The sequence below is a fragment of the Poecilia formosa genome, unplaced genomic scaffold, assembly GCF_000485575.1.
Source record: "Poecilia formosa unplaced genomic scaffold, Poecilia_formosa-5.1.2 Scaffold172, whole genome shotgun sequence".
In the NCBI taxonomy this organism is placed as follows: Eukaryota; Metazoa; Chordata; class Actinopteri; order Cyprinodontiformes; family Poeciliidae; genus Poecilia; species Poecilia formosa.
In genome coordinates this window covers 419,834-433,994 of record NW_006800111.1, presented here as the reverse complement: position 1 = coordinate 433,994, position 14,161 = coordinate 419,834, and the positions used below count along the sequence as shown (strand labels likewise).

The 14,161-nt window shown below is 41.2% G+C and overlaps 1 protein-coding gene across 2 annotated transcripts; it reads right to left on the bottom strand.

Annotated features, from left to right (window-relative positions):
* Positions 1-328: 328 nt before the first annotated feature.
* On the bottom strand, positions 329-2,509 carry fitm1l (fat storage inducing transmembrane protein 1, like). 2 transcript variants are annotated; one of them, XM_007565090.2, is made up of 3 exons: positions 2,164-2,509; positions 1,824-2,037; positions 329-1,069 (listed from the first exon to the last, which is right to left on the bottom strand). In XM_007565090.2, exons 1-3 carry the CDS (start codon positions 2,411-2,413, stop codon positions 394-396), a joined length of 1,140 nt encoding a protein of 379 aa, XP_007565152.2. In that variant the 5' UTR covers positions 2,414-2,509; the 3' UTR covers positions 329-393. The 2 variants fall into 2 exon arrangements, with proteins under 2 accessions (XP_007565152.2, XP_007565151.1); XM_007565089.2 differs by having other exon boundaries at positions 2,174-2,271.
* Positions 2,510-14,161: the final 11,652 nt, after the last annotated feature.

Sequence of the window (14,161 nt, the reverse complement as noted above, 5' to 3'; positions counted from 1 at the left end):
CAACAGTAAAACCAGCTGACCAAACATGGTGGATCTTCTTGGGTTGGTAGGTAACAGCCTGGTGCCTGTTGAATGTTACTAAACAGAATCATATTAACTTATTGCCAAAAAAAAAAATGGCTTGGTGTTTTTTTTTCTTTTTTTTGCTTTTGGAAGCAGTTGAGACTTAAATAGAATCACAAAAACATGCAAAATGCGAGTTTTGCATAATATATCCACTTTAAATTGTGCAACAATTGTAAGCAAAATGTTTGAAGCACCATTAATGCAAAAATAATGACAGGTTTAAACATAGAGTGCAAGAAAATGCCAAAACTTTTCAGGCAAATTTTTGTTGGAAGATTTAAAGACTTTTAATGTTTAAGCTCAAAGCGTTGAATCTGTTTTCATCGGTTAATTGTAGTGATTATGGTTTAGTGTGTCTTCTGCGCCAGCGCTGCTGGTCTTCATGTTGAGCAGTCCCTGACCAGGCCTTCCTGGGCAGTACCAGCTGGGCCCCATGCGGTACCAGCCCTGATACAGTCCCCTCCAGCTGAGGCAGCCCAGCGCTCCTCCTAGCAGCTGAGTGGGGAACTGGGGGAAGTAGGCTAAGAGACAGAGCAGCAGGAAGATCCACAGTCCAAGAAGGAGAACACAGAGCAAAAAGAGGATCCTCAGTGGGGCGTCTGAGACGCCCCCGAGCCTCAGATACGGACCAAACACCGACGTTTCCTCTGCCAGCAGCAGGCAGCACAGACACAGAAGGAAGACGTCCTCTGAAACCTCGTAACCTCGCCACACCATCCCAGCTTTCAGGCACTCGGACTTGCTCTCCCCTTCTTTGAGCACCAGCAGAGGCTGCCCACCGGTGACCTCTGGACCAGTGGACAGAGGTTCATAGCAGCTTCCTGTGGTGTTCTCCAGGAGGTCCAGCAGTGTACAGAAGCAAAGCCAGAGCCCTCCTGCCACTGCGAGCCTGCTGAGGTGACGGAGCGAGTGTAGGACGGAGCGGCGGATGGAGTAGGAGAGGAGGAAGACGAAGGACCCGACGAAAACACACGTCCAGCCCCAACCAGAGCGCAGGAACAACCTGGAGGACAGAGAGGAGGAGCAGACGGTGTCTGTAGGAGGGTTTTATCTTCAGCCTGGAATATGCATTTTTAATAAGCATTTATAAGCATTTCATGGGGAAATTCTTGATTAAATAATATGCAACACAAAGTGACCCTTTACATACATGTTTAGACCTGTATCTATGATGTGAAGTTTGTCAATTTTTCCTCATTTACTCTTGTGTCAGTCAGTCTGTGTGTTAAAATCTAAGTCTCCAGTACTGAGCTTATACTGGCACGTTATCTGGAAAAATAGACATAGGCAGACTTTATTCTCTTTGCATTTTTAAAATGTTCATATTGAGCGTAGTCCAAGTCTGGGCCTATGCAACAAGACTTGAAGTTGGACTGAGTTTCATCTGCTCAGCAAAGAAGAATAGTCCCTACATATTGTCACCTCCCTAAACTGATGGCCTAATTCATCACTTTTGGCAAAAAAGAACTTAGGCCCTTATTTTAGGAAGGTGACGACGTGCAAAGCATAGGCATATCCTAAACGACTCACAAGTGCATTTGTAGTTGAAGGATTTTCTAGTTTTTGTTGGTCTACCACATATTCTGAGTAAATAGAGTATTAAACAGTAAATACATAGAGTAGCATGTGACTGTAACATGACAAAATGTGAAAAAGGGTACAATGGGAATTCATATGTTTGACAAGGCGTTGAAGAGAACATCATTAGCAATATATAAAAACCCTGAGAAGCATAAACAGGAAGTGATCCATCCTACCTATAGAGGAAGTGGCTTCTCTTGGCAAAGATGCTGTGATGGGAAACCCAGAGGCTCAGCGCAGGGCCGAACACCAGGACAGCTGAGAGCAGCAGGTGGAAATGCTGCCTGAACAGCTTGTTACCAAGCAACCTGGCAGCCAGGTCTGTCAGGACCACCAGCACCGTGTTGAGGAACATCTGAAAGCAACACCAGAACCGAATCCAGGCCCAAACTAAAACAGGAGAGTCAGCATTTGAGGGCAGCAGTCTTAGCATAAACAAACCCAATCAGATTCAATAGTGTGTAAAATTTTAACGTTAATGCCGTTACTATGTACAATATGTAAAACATAACTCACTTTGATTTACCTTTGCTGCAAACAACAAGTCATGACCAGAAAGATGCAGAAATGAACCCTCCTCCACTCCCCCCCCCTTGATCCGTTTCTCAAAGCGAGTTTCTGTTTTAAAACTCCAGATCAGATCCTTCGCTGCCTTGACAGCTAATCCAAAGCTGCTGGAAACAGTGGGCGTCTCTGGTTGTTGGCCGTAAACCTGCATCCGTGTCCGCTGCACAACATGAATGAAGTGACAACTGGCTTTGAGCATTCCTCAGAGTCCAAATGTCTGCGCGCTGTGAAACCTGGCCCCGGTGGATCTCCGTTCCAGCAATCTGCAGTGCTGACTCAGATGTAATTTACCCCCCACCCGTTGACTCAACCTGGTCGGCCTCAGCTGCAGCTGAGTGCTTGTGAACGTTTGGCTCTTTCTGTGGTTATTGCTCCAGTTTGCTTCTGGACAAAATGCTAATCTTGTACCTCTGTGTTATCATCCCGGGCATACTGCTTTTATAGACTCAGAATACTTTTCTATTTCAATCGTAACTGTAGCCGTCCAGCTCAGAGGACACTGACCCTTGTCCGCTGAATATGAACCATCACAACATCTTCTCTGTCTGACATATATATACACACACACACACGCACGCACGCACCACGCATACCCTGCGACCTAAATGTGTCACATAGCACAGATGTGTTTTCCTACACATGACAATTTCTGACAATGACGAATTAAGGAGAAATAATGCGATGCAGTGATATTAGCTTAGCTAAGAAGTCATTAAACAAATGTCGTAAAGTACATGCAAAGTGTCTCCTTATGTTTATGTGTATTAATAGCAGCAACCTTTGCACTGTGTCTGCTCTGATACGCAGCTGTTGCAGCAGTCGGTTTCTGTCAATCACACACACACAGAATTCACTACTGTTATCGTCCTTTCTCCCCTACATGCCTCCCTCTCCCTCATTTCATCGACTATTGAGCATAATCAGCAAGAGGCATCCCGTCACCTTAAATGCAATAGTCGTCCACACGTAAACTCTGACCTTCGTGGAAGGGCGCCTTCATTGTAACAAATCCAGTTTTGACACGAGGAACAGAGAACTTTACAAGCATAAGAAAAAGCTCCTCTGAGAAAAATATTTTTTTAATGTGTGTGTCAGAAAAGAACTAAACATTCTGCATCGCCTGAACATCAAAATATGGTGGCGGCAGCATCATGCTGACAGGGGAAGGGAAGATGAACGGAGCCACATGCAAGATGCTAGTCCTCGGAGAAAACCTGTTCACAGCTCAGCAGAAAAATCACCCTAATCCTGCAGTAGCAGCGTATCACAATGTGTCAGAATGGCCTAGTCAAAGTCCAACCTTAAATCCAAATGAGAATATGTGGCAAAGCTCAGAAGTGTTGCAACTTTATTCCCAGCTGCACATCAGCTCCTTCCTTTTAACAGCCATGCATCTTATCTCTTCTTCTACTTTCTCACATAACTTTCTATATTCAAATATAATAAAGATCATAGTCATACCATGACAACATGAATGCATCTGCAAGGCACTGTTAATAAAATATAACTCATCACTTTAGAGCTGCATGCTTCCCTCGATGTGCTGTTGTTAATTACAACAAGTGTCTCTTTGTCATCATGGTTCTGAAACGTGTGGCTCAGCTGAACCATGCTTACTATGACTTTCTGTTTTCTTGCTGCCACGACAGGAATAGATGTGGAGCAGCTTCCTGCGTGCTGAATGTCTACCTTCTCTTGTTTCCTGACGGCATGCTGAAGAAGTTCGGGGTCCCATAATGAAAGCCCTTCCAAAAAGCATTTGAGCAGCTGACATCATGCAGAAAGAGACGACATGTTCTTGTAGCTTTTTTTTTTTTTGTAACTCAAATATGTTTGAATTAAAAGTGATACTTTCCAGTAAGAACCACTGAGATCATGTTCAGTATCACGCTTGTAACAACACGCCGACATCTTTCTGGTTAAAATTTGTTTCTTTTACGTAAAAACAGTCAGGAGAACAAGGAAGTATTTGCTAAATTTTGTGATGAATAGCTAAAGCATGACTGTAGTCACAATCGGTTCTTTGAAAAAGTATTTTTCTCCTTACAGTTTTCTTTTTTAATCATGTCTAAATGTTTCAGATAATCAAAATTTTACTATCAGACTTGACTTGAGTAAATAAAAAGAACAACAACAAAAAAATCTCAAATGTAAAACTGTGTGAAAATTTAATGTCCTGGTTATGGACATTCATATATCAGTTGGGATTAACCGTATCTCTTTGGTAATCTAAGTTACGTTTCGCTAGCCACACCCAGGCATGAAAACTGCCAGACCAAAAGACGTAAAAGGTTGGCCAAATGACACATGAAATATGTTGAACTATCTTAAGAAAGAACATATTTGTACTGAGACACTTTGCAGTTGTAGGTGGGTAATAAGTGTGACTTAAGGTGAGCTATTAGTTTTTTGTTCATCCTCAGCCTGAACAATCTCTTATTGAGGCCCAACACAGGTTCCTGTACTGCTGTCGACATCTGCTGGCATCTTAGTTGGATTACAATTCAATTCAGTTTGTTGGTTTAGCACCAACAAATGTCATCATAAGGGACTTTACTAAAAAAAAAATAATAATAATAATAATAACAACAACAACAAAAGCAAATTAAATCCAATCTTACAGATCAGACTACATAATAGTTAAAAAAAAAATGCTGGGCTGAAAACGGAAACAAGGTAGTGAATATGAATAAGAAAAGGTCTGCATATCTTATACACATTTAATTTATGGTGAACAAGTTGGACTATTAATATTAATGTTATTAAAATGTTCAATTAATAACTGACTAATGTATGCCGTCTGCAAATTTAATTGTTCTTTTGTTAAGTTTCCTTTTCTACCAAGACAGTTGCGACAAAGCGCTGCCACCTCCTGGAGAAACTGGGGTATTACAATTTATTCTAAATATCTGTGGCTTGCAGTTTATTTCAAACTTTAAACTTACTATGATCTTCCATAAACAACCCTTTGCCTTACTTTATATGTAATCTCTACAACAACTACAACATAGTTCATATTAAAAAATATCTTGCAAATAAAGATTAACAGTAAACATTATTGGTACAAAGTCAATCATTCCCTTGAAAAACGAATATGCCTCCAACAGAACCAGACTCAGGGTGAGCAATGATTTCCCTATAGGAAAAGATGAAAAGAATGGGATAATTATCAGTGAACAGGTTGATAGTTTATGATTTATTTAATATACAAATCCAGACAAATTTATCCACAGAAAAAAAAAACTGAGAAAGAAAAAAAAAAAAACATCCTCAGGGGCAGAAAGGTTGATTATACAATTAAAATGGAACAGGAAGCGCTCCACACCCACCTCTGCTTTTGGCTCTCTTTGGGCAGGTCCATAACGGGGCCTGTGTGTGTGGCCTCCAGGCAGAGGAGCTGTCAGCTGTAGGATTTAACCTCTAATCCTCCATAAAACTTAGCCTGACAGTCCAAACAGCTGCTGGCCTGTCTGTCTCTGCTGTGCTAATAATCATCCAAACAAAAAGCCTGAGAGGTCGGATATAGACGGCCATGCTGAGCGCCTGGTGCTTCTTCCCTTTCAAAGAAAAGACGGATAAATATGTGTTTTACTGACTGCAGACTGTGTTCATGCGAAACGTTGTTACAGAGCTGGGTAACGTGACTAGCACAGTAATTCAGGCAAAAAAGGTCAGCATTTCACAACTACAAACTTAAATGGGTCAAAAATAATACATACTTTTCAAAATTTTCACAAATAAAAATCTGAAAAATGTGGCACACATTCATTGTGTGCCACATTTTATCCTAACTGTATTTTTTGCAATCAAAACCACAGCTTTTGTGATGCTACTTTAGAAATATTTGTAAGAAATCTTTACGATATTTGCGCTAATATATGACGTTAAATGTGACTTTTTATTACTCGCCATATAAATCACGGGCTACAGCCTGACATCCAGCAAGGCTTAGGCGGCAGTCACTTAAACACAATGTTTTTGGCCACTTTTGAGAAAAATCTGCAGTAAAAATCAGAAAAAATAAGGGGATATATTGATTTTGTGTGAATTTTGTGCATTTCTGAAAAACTGGGGGGACTTATTGATGTAATTTGGAGTCTAGAGGGCCACATAAAAAGCTACAGCGGGCCAGATTTGGCCCCCTGGGCCTCGAGTTTGACACACGTGGTTTAGGGTGTGTGAATACTTTTCCAAGGCAGAAATAATTGAAACCAACATTTCTATCCAACATTGAGAGCATGGAGTGAACAGCTGTGCTGCTAAACACAAATTGCTGTCCTCCATGATGGCGTCTGGCTCCAATCAGTTGTGTTAAAAATTAACTTTTATCTCCTCAGCTGCTGTCGGATGGAAAATGCCTCTGATAGCGTGGCCAGCACATAGCACCAACACAGCCAGTGCGGTCTGCAGCAGAGGGCAGTCAGGTCACTCAAGACCCCAAACAAAACCTCTATTAATATTCATAACACCACCGTATTAATCAAGTGGACACCTGCTGGATTCCTAAAGAATAATAGTGCATAAAGTCGACATCTTTTCCTTGGCCATACCAGAAAATAAAAATAAAAAAACACACGGTACGTCTACACGGTGCTTTACATGCTCAGTTCTTTACTTTCAGGAGATTTGAGTCGTGTTTGGATACATAAAGTGTTGTGTTTGCAGCCACTGATCAGCTGAGGGTCAGTCCGTTATTTCCTGGGAATTGAGGAGGATCCAACTGAACAGGGCGCCTTCACATGCTGCGAATCATCAAAATACAAGCAGCTAATTCCTGATCAGCTGGTGTAAATAAGCGCACGTCAAATACGCTACGTCATGTACAAATGGGTTTTCATCTGGGTGGCAGTCCTTGGGTGTTTTAGAAAGAAAATAATCTCATCCATCAAGGGCTGGAACAATTAAAAAGATTTCATAAAAGCTGCACTGAACTGGGTTTGTTACACAAAAGCCCAATGAGTTTGAAAACGATCCTTATTCGTTAATTGACATGCTAACTACTACCAGCAATGTAACCTTGGAAGATTTAGGGTTAAAGTAGTATTTCACTTTTAGAAACATGTTTCTTCTCATTAGAAGAACTGTAGTATGAACACTGAGTTACAACTAATAGAGAATATGCCTTTTATCAACCTGACAGACAACTTAAATCTACTTGGGCTTCCGTATTGGGGAAAATAAAGCAATAAAGCAAATTGCTTGCCAGTGGTTTGAGACGAAACAAATCCCTGAAGTTGTCACCATCCAGAGGCCAAACATTTATCTGCAGGTATGTCTGAAGCAAGTGCTTACTACACTTTTCCTGTTTCAGTAAGCAGAATCAGGCTGCAGGCAGATTTAAACTTTCATCACCCTGACCTTATTCTCTCAGGTGTGTCCATTGGTCTTAGTTGTACTTTAGTGAACCACTGGGGGAAATTCAGTATGTAATTATAATTCTGTCACTAAAGTGGCTGCTGATGGATTGCCTACTACATACTGTATGATCTACCACCACAGGCTTACAACCTGGCAATGATGAACACGTTACGGTGTGAGACATATTAACTTACACGAAGAGCCAACCCTGTAAATCAGGGAGTAATTGGAAAGCCAATTAGCACAAAGTGACAGTAAGAGACATCATGTAAATTCATCTCCTGAGGCCACAGTGCAGATGACAGCGATGCTAGTGGGTAAACAAATGAGCTCCGGCACTTGTGAAATATGAAATTAGGTTTACATTAGCTATGCTACACTTCTCTTGTTAGTGTAGTCTCATCAGACAGCCGAGTGCATTTCAAAACTGTAATCTGTCTTTTTTTTTTTTTTTTTTGTTGAACTCAGTGATGGCTTTTTCCTTGTCGCATGCCAGAGCAGGAAATGTTTCACTGTAATAATCAAAACCTGTAACAGCTTCAGTCAGAAAATGTAGTTTCTTTAGTTCTAGAGTTGATTCATATATTTCTCAACAAAACAAATTCACCTCTGGGACACAGAACCAGGCTCCTTCCTGAGGTGTTTATTAACAGCGAGTAGAAGTAATTTTACTCAACGTAGCTTGTTTTAATGTGAAACCCTGAGGAAAACCCTTCTATCTAAGAAGAGTTTATATCTTCAACCACCGAGTTTTTCAGGGATATAGTTTAGACCTTATTTGACCTCCAGAAGCTTGCTTAAGAGGTTTCTGAAGTGTTCTGTCTTCCTCCTGGCAGGATCTTCACACACGCTAGAAACTTAGACAACCTAATCCTTTAAGCGCTTCTTCCTCCACTTGACAGCTTTCACCGCTGAGAGCTGTGGGTTGCATAGACACAGCACTGTGGCCACACATTGGCTCAAGCAACAACTCTAAACTGCATGAGAAGCGTACGTATTTCAGAGCTTACCTGAACATTGCTCTGTGCATTCATGTTTGAGGTAAGCTTACATTAAGCAAGGCATTCGTGTTGGCCCTCCTCCTCATTTCGCCTTAACTATTGATCTTCAATTATAAACTGTGCATGACAATTAGCTGAAGATACACTCAAACGAGTTAGGAAACTGGGAGGCCCGTCAATTATCAGGTGAGGTAAGGAGGATTAAAGAGGAACAAAAAAATGGCCCTTCCAGCGGTAATCAATTAAACTTTTTTTTCAGATTTTGTGACATTAAAGCCACAATTTTATTAGAACTGTATGTGATAGATCAACAAAAATTAAGTGCCCTTGTTTCAAGAAATGCTTGTTGCAAACGGCAAAAGACTTCAGATCCAACTTTTCCACACAGTTGCCCATCGACCACATAGTCAAAATAATCTATAAATTTGAGTGTAATACTAAAAATTCAGTGAATTTTCTGTACATAGATTTAAACCCTGCATGTCTCCCGCTGCCATGGAACCTGGTTTCTGTTCGTGAGCGGTCCCCACTTGAAAAGAGTATTTCGGACTAGAGGTGACAGGGAAAAGTGCGGCCAAATCCCAGATAGCGATGGTATGCCGCGGCGAGTCATGGGCGAGCTATGCAACAGAAAGTACCTGGCTCTATTCCCTGAAAAATCAAATTATTTGGACACAGAAGGTAGAACCGAACGGGAGAGGAGAGGGCAGCCAGACGTCTGCAGAGCCAAGTCGAGCTCTGTCACAAAGTGATAGAAATGAGGATGATTACCACAGGGTGTCCGCGTATGTGTGTGGGGGCACTGTGGCATGTGTACCTGATGATAACGATGAGTGTGTGAAAGTGTGTGTGGTGTTATCAAGTCAGGGTGGTGCCCTTGGCCTTGTAAGGCCGGTTATCTGGGGTTATATATTTGATCCCCGTCTCCCCTGCAGGTTCAGCAGATGCTTCATCTTCACCTGCCCTCTGTAAGTATGAACCCACTGCTGCGGCTTTCTGTTGGATTTTATTTAATATTTCATCGAAGTGAAAAACATGAATTTTAACCGATTACATATATAATAGCAGAACAAGATGCTGATGAAAGTAAAATCATTTCAAATTATTTCATACATTTAGGAAGTCATGCCTCGATGTTTACGTTTCCATTTCCTGCAGGTCTTTCAGTGATTTTCAGTCTGAAGACTTGAGCTCATCTTTCATCTGAGCTGAATCCACAGGTAAATTATACTTCCTCACGTTTATAATGGTAATTACATCATTAAAAAAAATCTAATATGTGACTATCTTCCCATTACTATGCTAAATTGCCAATAAATCCTTTGTACAAAGATGCAACTGTTCAGACATGGCACTGAACAGGCACTTCTCAATCGTCCGTTTGTCCACAGTACTGCAGCCATGGGGGATGCAGAGATGTCTTCGTATGGTGCGGCGGCGCCGTACCTGAGGAAGTCGGAGAAGGAGCGAATGGAGGCCTCCACGCGTCCGTTCGACATCAAGAAGGAATGCTTTGTCCCAGATTCGGTGGAAGAGTTCGTGAAGGCAACCGTCATCAGCCGGGAGGGAGATAAGGTCACTGTGGAGACGCAGAATGGGAAGGTGAGTGCTTTAGTGTATCAGGCATAAATAATGTACTCTTTAACACCAATGCTTCAGGCGGTAAATAAAACCAGCTGTCAGTGAGTTTTCTCAGATATTTTACCAAAACGGAATGAGGTGAAGTTGGGGCAGGTAAGAAGGCATTAGGTTTACTCCTTGGTGTGTGTGTGAGAGTGTTTATCTGCGTGGAAATGTGTGAATAAATGTGAGTAGTATAGGGAATGAGATTGAAATTAGTGTCACTCTGGTGCCATTAGGCATTCACTCTCTATTTGCTCTACAAAAATAGAATGAGTCATGAATCGTTTACATGAATGGTGGCCTGCAAAAGTATTAATACCCCTTTATGTTTGTAACATTTTTTTGGTTTTAAAATGTGTGTTTTTATTGTGATTTTATGTGTCACAGAAACACTATGTGTTTCTATGTCTAAGACTTGAAAATCAATGTTCGCAAACACTTTGGCAATTAGAGCTTGAGCTAGACTTTCAGCTTAATTGCACCAAAATAAGTTAATTTGTGGGGCCCAATACAAATGCATGCAAAATTTTTCAGATTTCATTTTTTTTTTTTTTTTACAATACGTCACTATCCTTTCACAAAAATGCTCAGCTCTGTGTTGATATATCCCCCAAGATCCCAATAAAGGAGACAAACCAAACTGAGGGACGTGAATTCCTTTTCAGGCCGGTGTATGAAAAACAAATAAAAAGATAAATGTATTAAACTTTCCTTGTTCCAGACTGTTACTGTCAAAGAGGCAGACATTCTGCAACAGAACCCTCCCAAGTTTGACAAGATCGAGGACATGGCCATGCTGACCTTCCTCCATGAGCCAGCCGTGCTGTTTAACCTCAAAGAGCGTTACGCAGCGTGGATGATCTACGTGAGTAGGCTTTTGGGCAACAAACAGTAAACTTTAATTAGTGCACGGCTCAGGAAGTTTTAATTCTATCCACCCAAACTACGGAGAAACAGTGTGATTTTCTCTGATCTCTCAGACCTACTCTGGGCTGTTCTGTGTGACTGTCAACCCCTACAAGTGGCTGCCAGTCTACAACCAAGAGGTGGTCGTTGCCTACAGAGGAAAGAAGAGGAGCGAAGCTCCTCCTCACATCTTCTCCATCTCTGACAATGCCTACCAGTACATGCTGGCAGGTAAAGGCAATCAGTGACCTACAGAAAGCATTCTGAACAGGGTCTGTTGTCCTCACTGACAAAAATGTTTTTCGAAAACCTTTTGACAGACCGTGAAAACCAGTCAATTCTGATCACGTATGTAAAAACCTTCCATCTGAAATGTAGTACGATATGATCTAAAGTCAATATCTTATTCTGCATCCAGGAATGGACTTGTTTTGATGTGTAACTCTGCTCCCATAGTGGAGAATCTGGTGCAGGAAAGACTGTGAACACCAAGAGAGTCATTCAGTACTTTGCAAGTATTGCAGCTGGAAGTATTAAGAAAGACCCCAATGCAAAAGATAAGGTATGTGACGAGCTTTTTCAGGGCTCAGTGCAGCTGGAAAATCATACAAATTAAGTAATTTCTCTGGCAAAGCTATTTTTGCTTTTAGCAAAGGAATAAACTAAAGCTACCCTAACTATAAGCAAACTTTAAAAGTTAATGAATCTTTTGAGTTTAACATCACTTGATTCAGTTGGAAGTAGTCAGAGCTTCATGGTGGATCTTTCAGTAATTGTAATGTGTTTGTTTGACAGGGTACCCTGGAGGATCAAATCATTCAGGCTAACCCGGCTCTGGAGGCCTTTGGCAATGCCAAGACCATCAGGAATGACAACTCCTCCAGATTTGTGAGCGATTGCTTTCCATTCTTGATTATGTTTGTGTTATTTAGTGTCCCAATCATGCAAAAGGTTTGGTTTCAACACAGTGACTGTTTCGTATTCTGAAAACCTGATTTATCTTAAATTAGGTAACAGACCATTTTTTTCCCTCTTGTTGTACAAGATGGACAAATTATGTAGCAACAGAAGGCGAGGAGAAAAAGGAGCTAACTGACAAGATAATCTTTTGCAAATTGATCATTTTTTATTTTGTTCTTTCAGGGTAAATTCATCCGAATTCACTTCGATACCAGAGGAAAATTAGCTTCTGCTGATATCGAGACATGTAAGTATAAGCAGCCTTTTAGTTTTTGCAACCACAATTTTTCACTGTCTCATTTTTCTCATGGTTGTGACTTCTCTCTTGTTGTCTGAAGACCTGCTGGAGAAATCTCGAGTGACCTTCCAACTCAAGGCTGAGCGAGATTACCATATTTTCTACCAGATTCTTTCCAACAAGAAACCTGAAATCCTGGGTTAGCACAGTACAGTAGAAAAAGCAATTAATTATGTTGTAATGTTTTTTTGCTTGATGTTATCTTGATCTTTCTTATCCTCCAGAGATGCTGCTGATCACAAACAACCCGTACGACTATGCATTTATCTCTCAGGGGGAAACTCAAGTGGCCTCCATAGATGACGCAGAGGAACTGATGGCAACTGATGTAAGTTTCTCCATCTTTACTAGACATTACTTTATGAAAAAGAAACATATGTAAAGGGAAATGTTAAATTTGTTGCAAAATATTTAGATGCGTAATAATATGGTTTACTGCAGTGGTTCTTAACCTTTTTTGAGGTACCAAACCCACCAGTTTCATATGCACATTCACTGAACCCTTCTGTAGTGATAAATAAAATATTATTTCCCCCCCCCCAAATTCAAGACATAGGGGTGACCCAAGTAGAGTCTAGTTGGGTCACCCCATGATCACTAAGTCTTCTTAAAAGGTAGAGTCTCTGAGAACAGTTCTTCAAAATATAGTAAGTGTTTTCAGCAAAGTTGAGCTGACTGTCTAGGAACGACCCAAGGTATTTAAAATTTGCCACAGTTTCAAAAGGTTGGCCATCGAGAGAACCTGGAACCACTTTAAGGTCTTGTTTATATCATTTAATTAGCTCTACATTCTTAAGAGAATGAAAAATTAACAATAAATAATAAAGACTTTGCGGCATTCTGATTTAGTAATGTAATTATATTAGTTGTGTTACCACCCCCACGCCACTAGACACAAGTTCAAATCCATGCAGAGAGTGGAGCTCCTTCAATCAGTGCTCCTCCGCAGCACTGATTGGCTAAGCAATGTAACGTGATCCTCTGCAGCAAGTGATGGCAAAGCGGGGCGTCATCACGACTTTACACAAGTGTGTTTTTACCTCCGCGGCAGAGGCTCCGCCGAACCTCTGAGACCGACTCATCGAACCCCTGGGGTTCCATCGAACCCAGGTTAAGAACCACTGCACTAAGCAGATCATCAGCTAAAGAATTTTATGTTTAATCTCACCTTATTTATTTATTTATTTTTTACCTTTTCTCGTTCTCTAACAACCCCCATCTCAGCCTCTTACTGTGTTTACAAGTCGCCCCATTGTGAGATCTTCCGTTTACTCTTTACCACTGCAGCATAAAGTGACACTCAAACCGACACCCAAAACATTTGCAATGGAGATTTTCTTCTTAGTTTGTTTGATTCATCTCCAGCTAACGTTCCGGGCAAGAGGCAGGGTTCACCCTGGACAGGTCGCCAGTCTGTCGCAGGGCAACACAGAGACAGACAGGACACTTTAGAGAAACCAATTAATCTGACAGTCATGTTTTTGGACTGTGGGAGGAAGCTGGAGCACCCAGAGAGAACATGCAGACTCCATACAGAATACCTTGGTCTCCCGCGGGATATTTTGTCCCTAAGGCCAGTGGCTCAACTGCACATTATTCAGGTGGATGCGAAGACTATGCTTAGTCTATGCTTATATTATGTCTATGGGTAGTACTTCGTCCTTATAAGAAACTTAACATCGGTGTGAGCATGCGCAGTATCACAAGGTACGCTGGATTTACGAGGTATGACAGGTGACCATGACGTTATGACAATCTTAAGTGATGCTATTTATTTATTTTTACACACCCTTTGGTGTGT

Bases quoted from the DNA above. Each gene is read 5' to 3' on its own strand.
- fitm1l (XM_007565090.2), bottom strand. From the start codon at position 2,413: ATGCTCAAAGCCAGTTGTCACTTCATTCATGTTGTGCAGCGGACACGG. The intron at 2,038-2,163 runs GTGAGTTATGTT...CTCCTGTTTTAG, and splicing joins TGCAGCAAAGGTAAATCAAA to TTTGGGCCTGGATTCGGTTC. The intron at 1,070-1,823 runs GTAGGATGGATC...TCTGTCCTCCAG, and splicing joins AGAAGCCACTTCCTCTATAG to GTTGTTCCTGCGCTCTGGTT.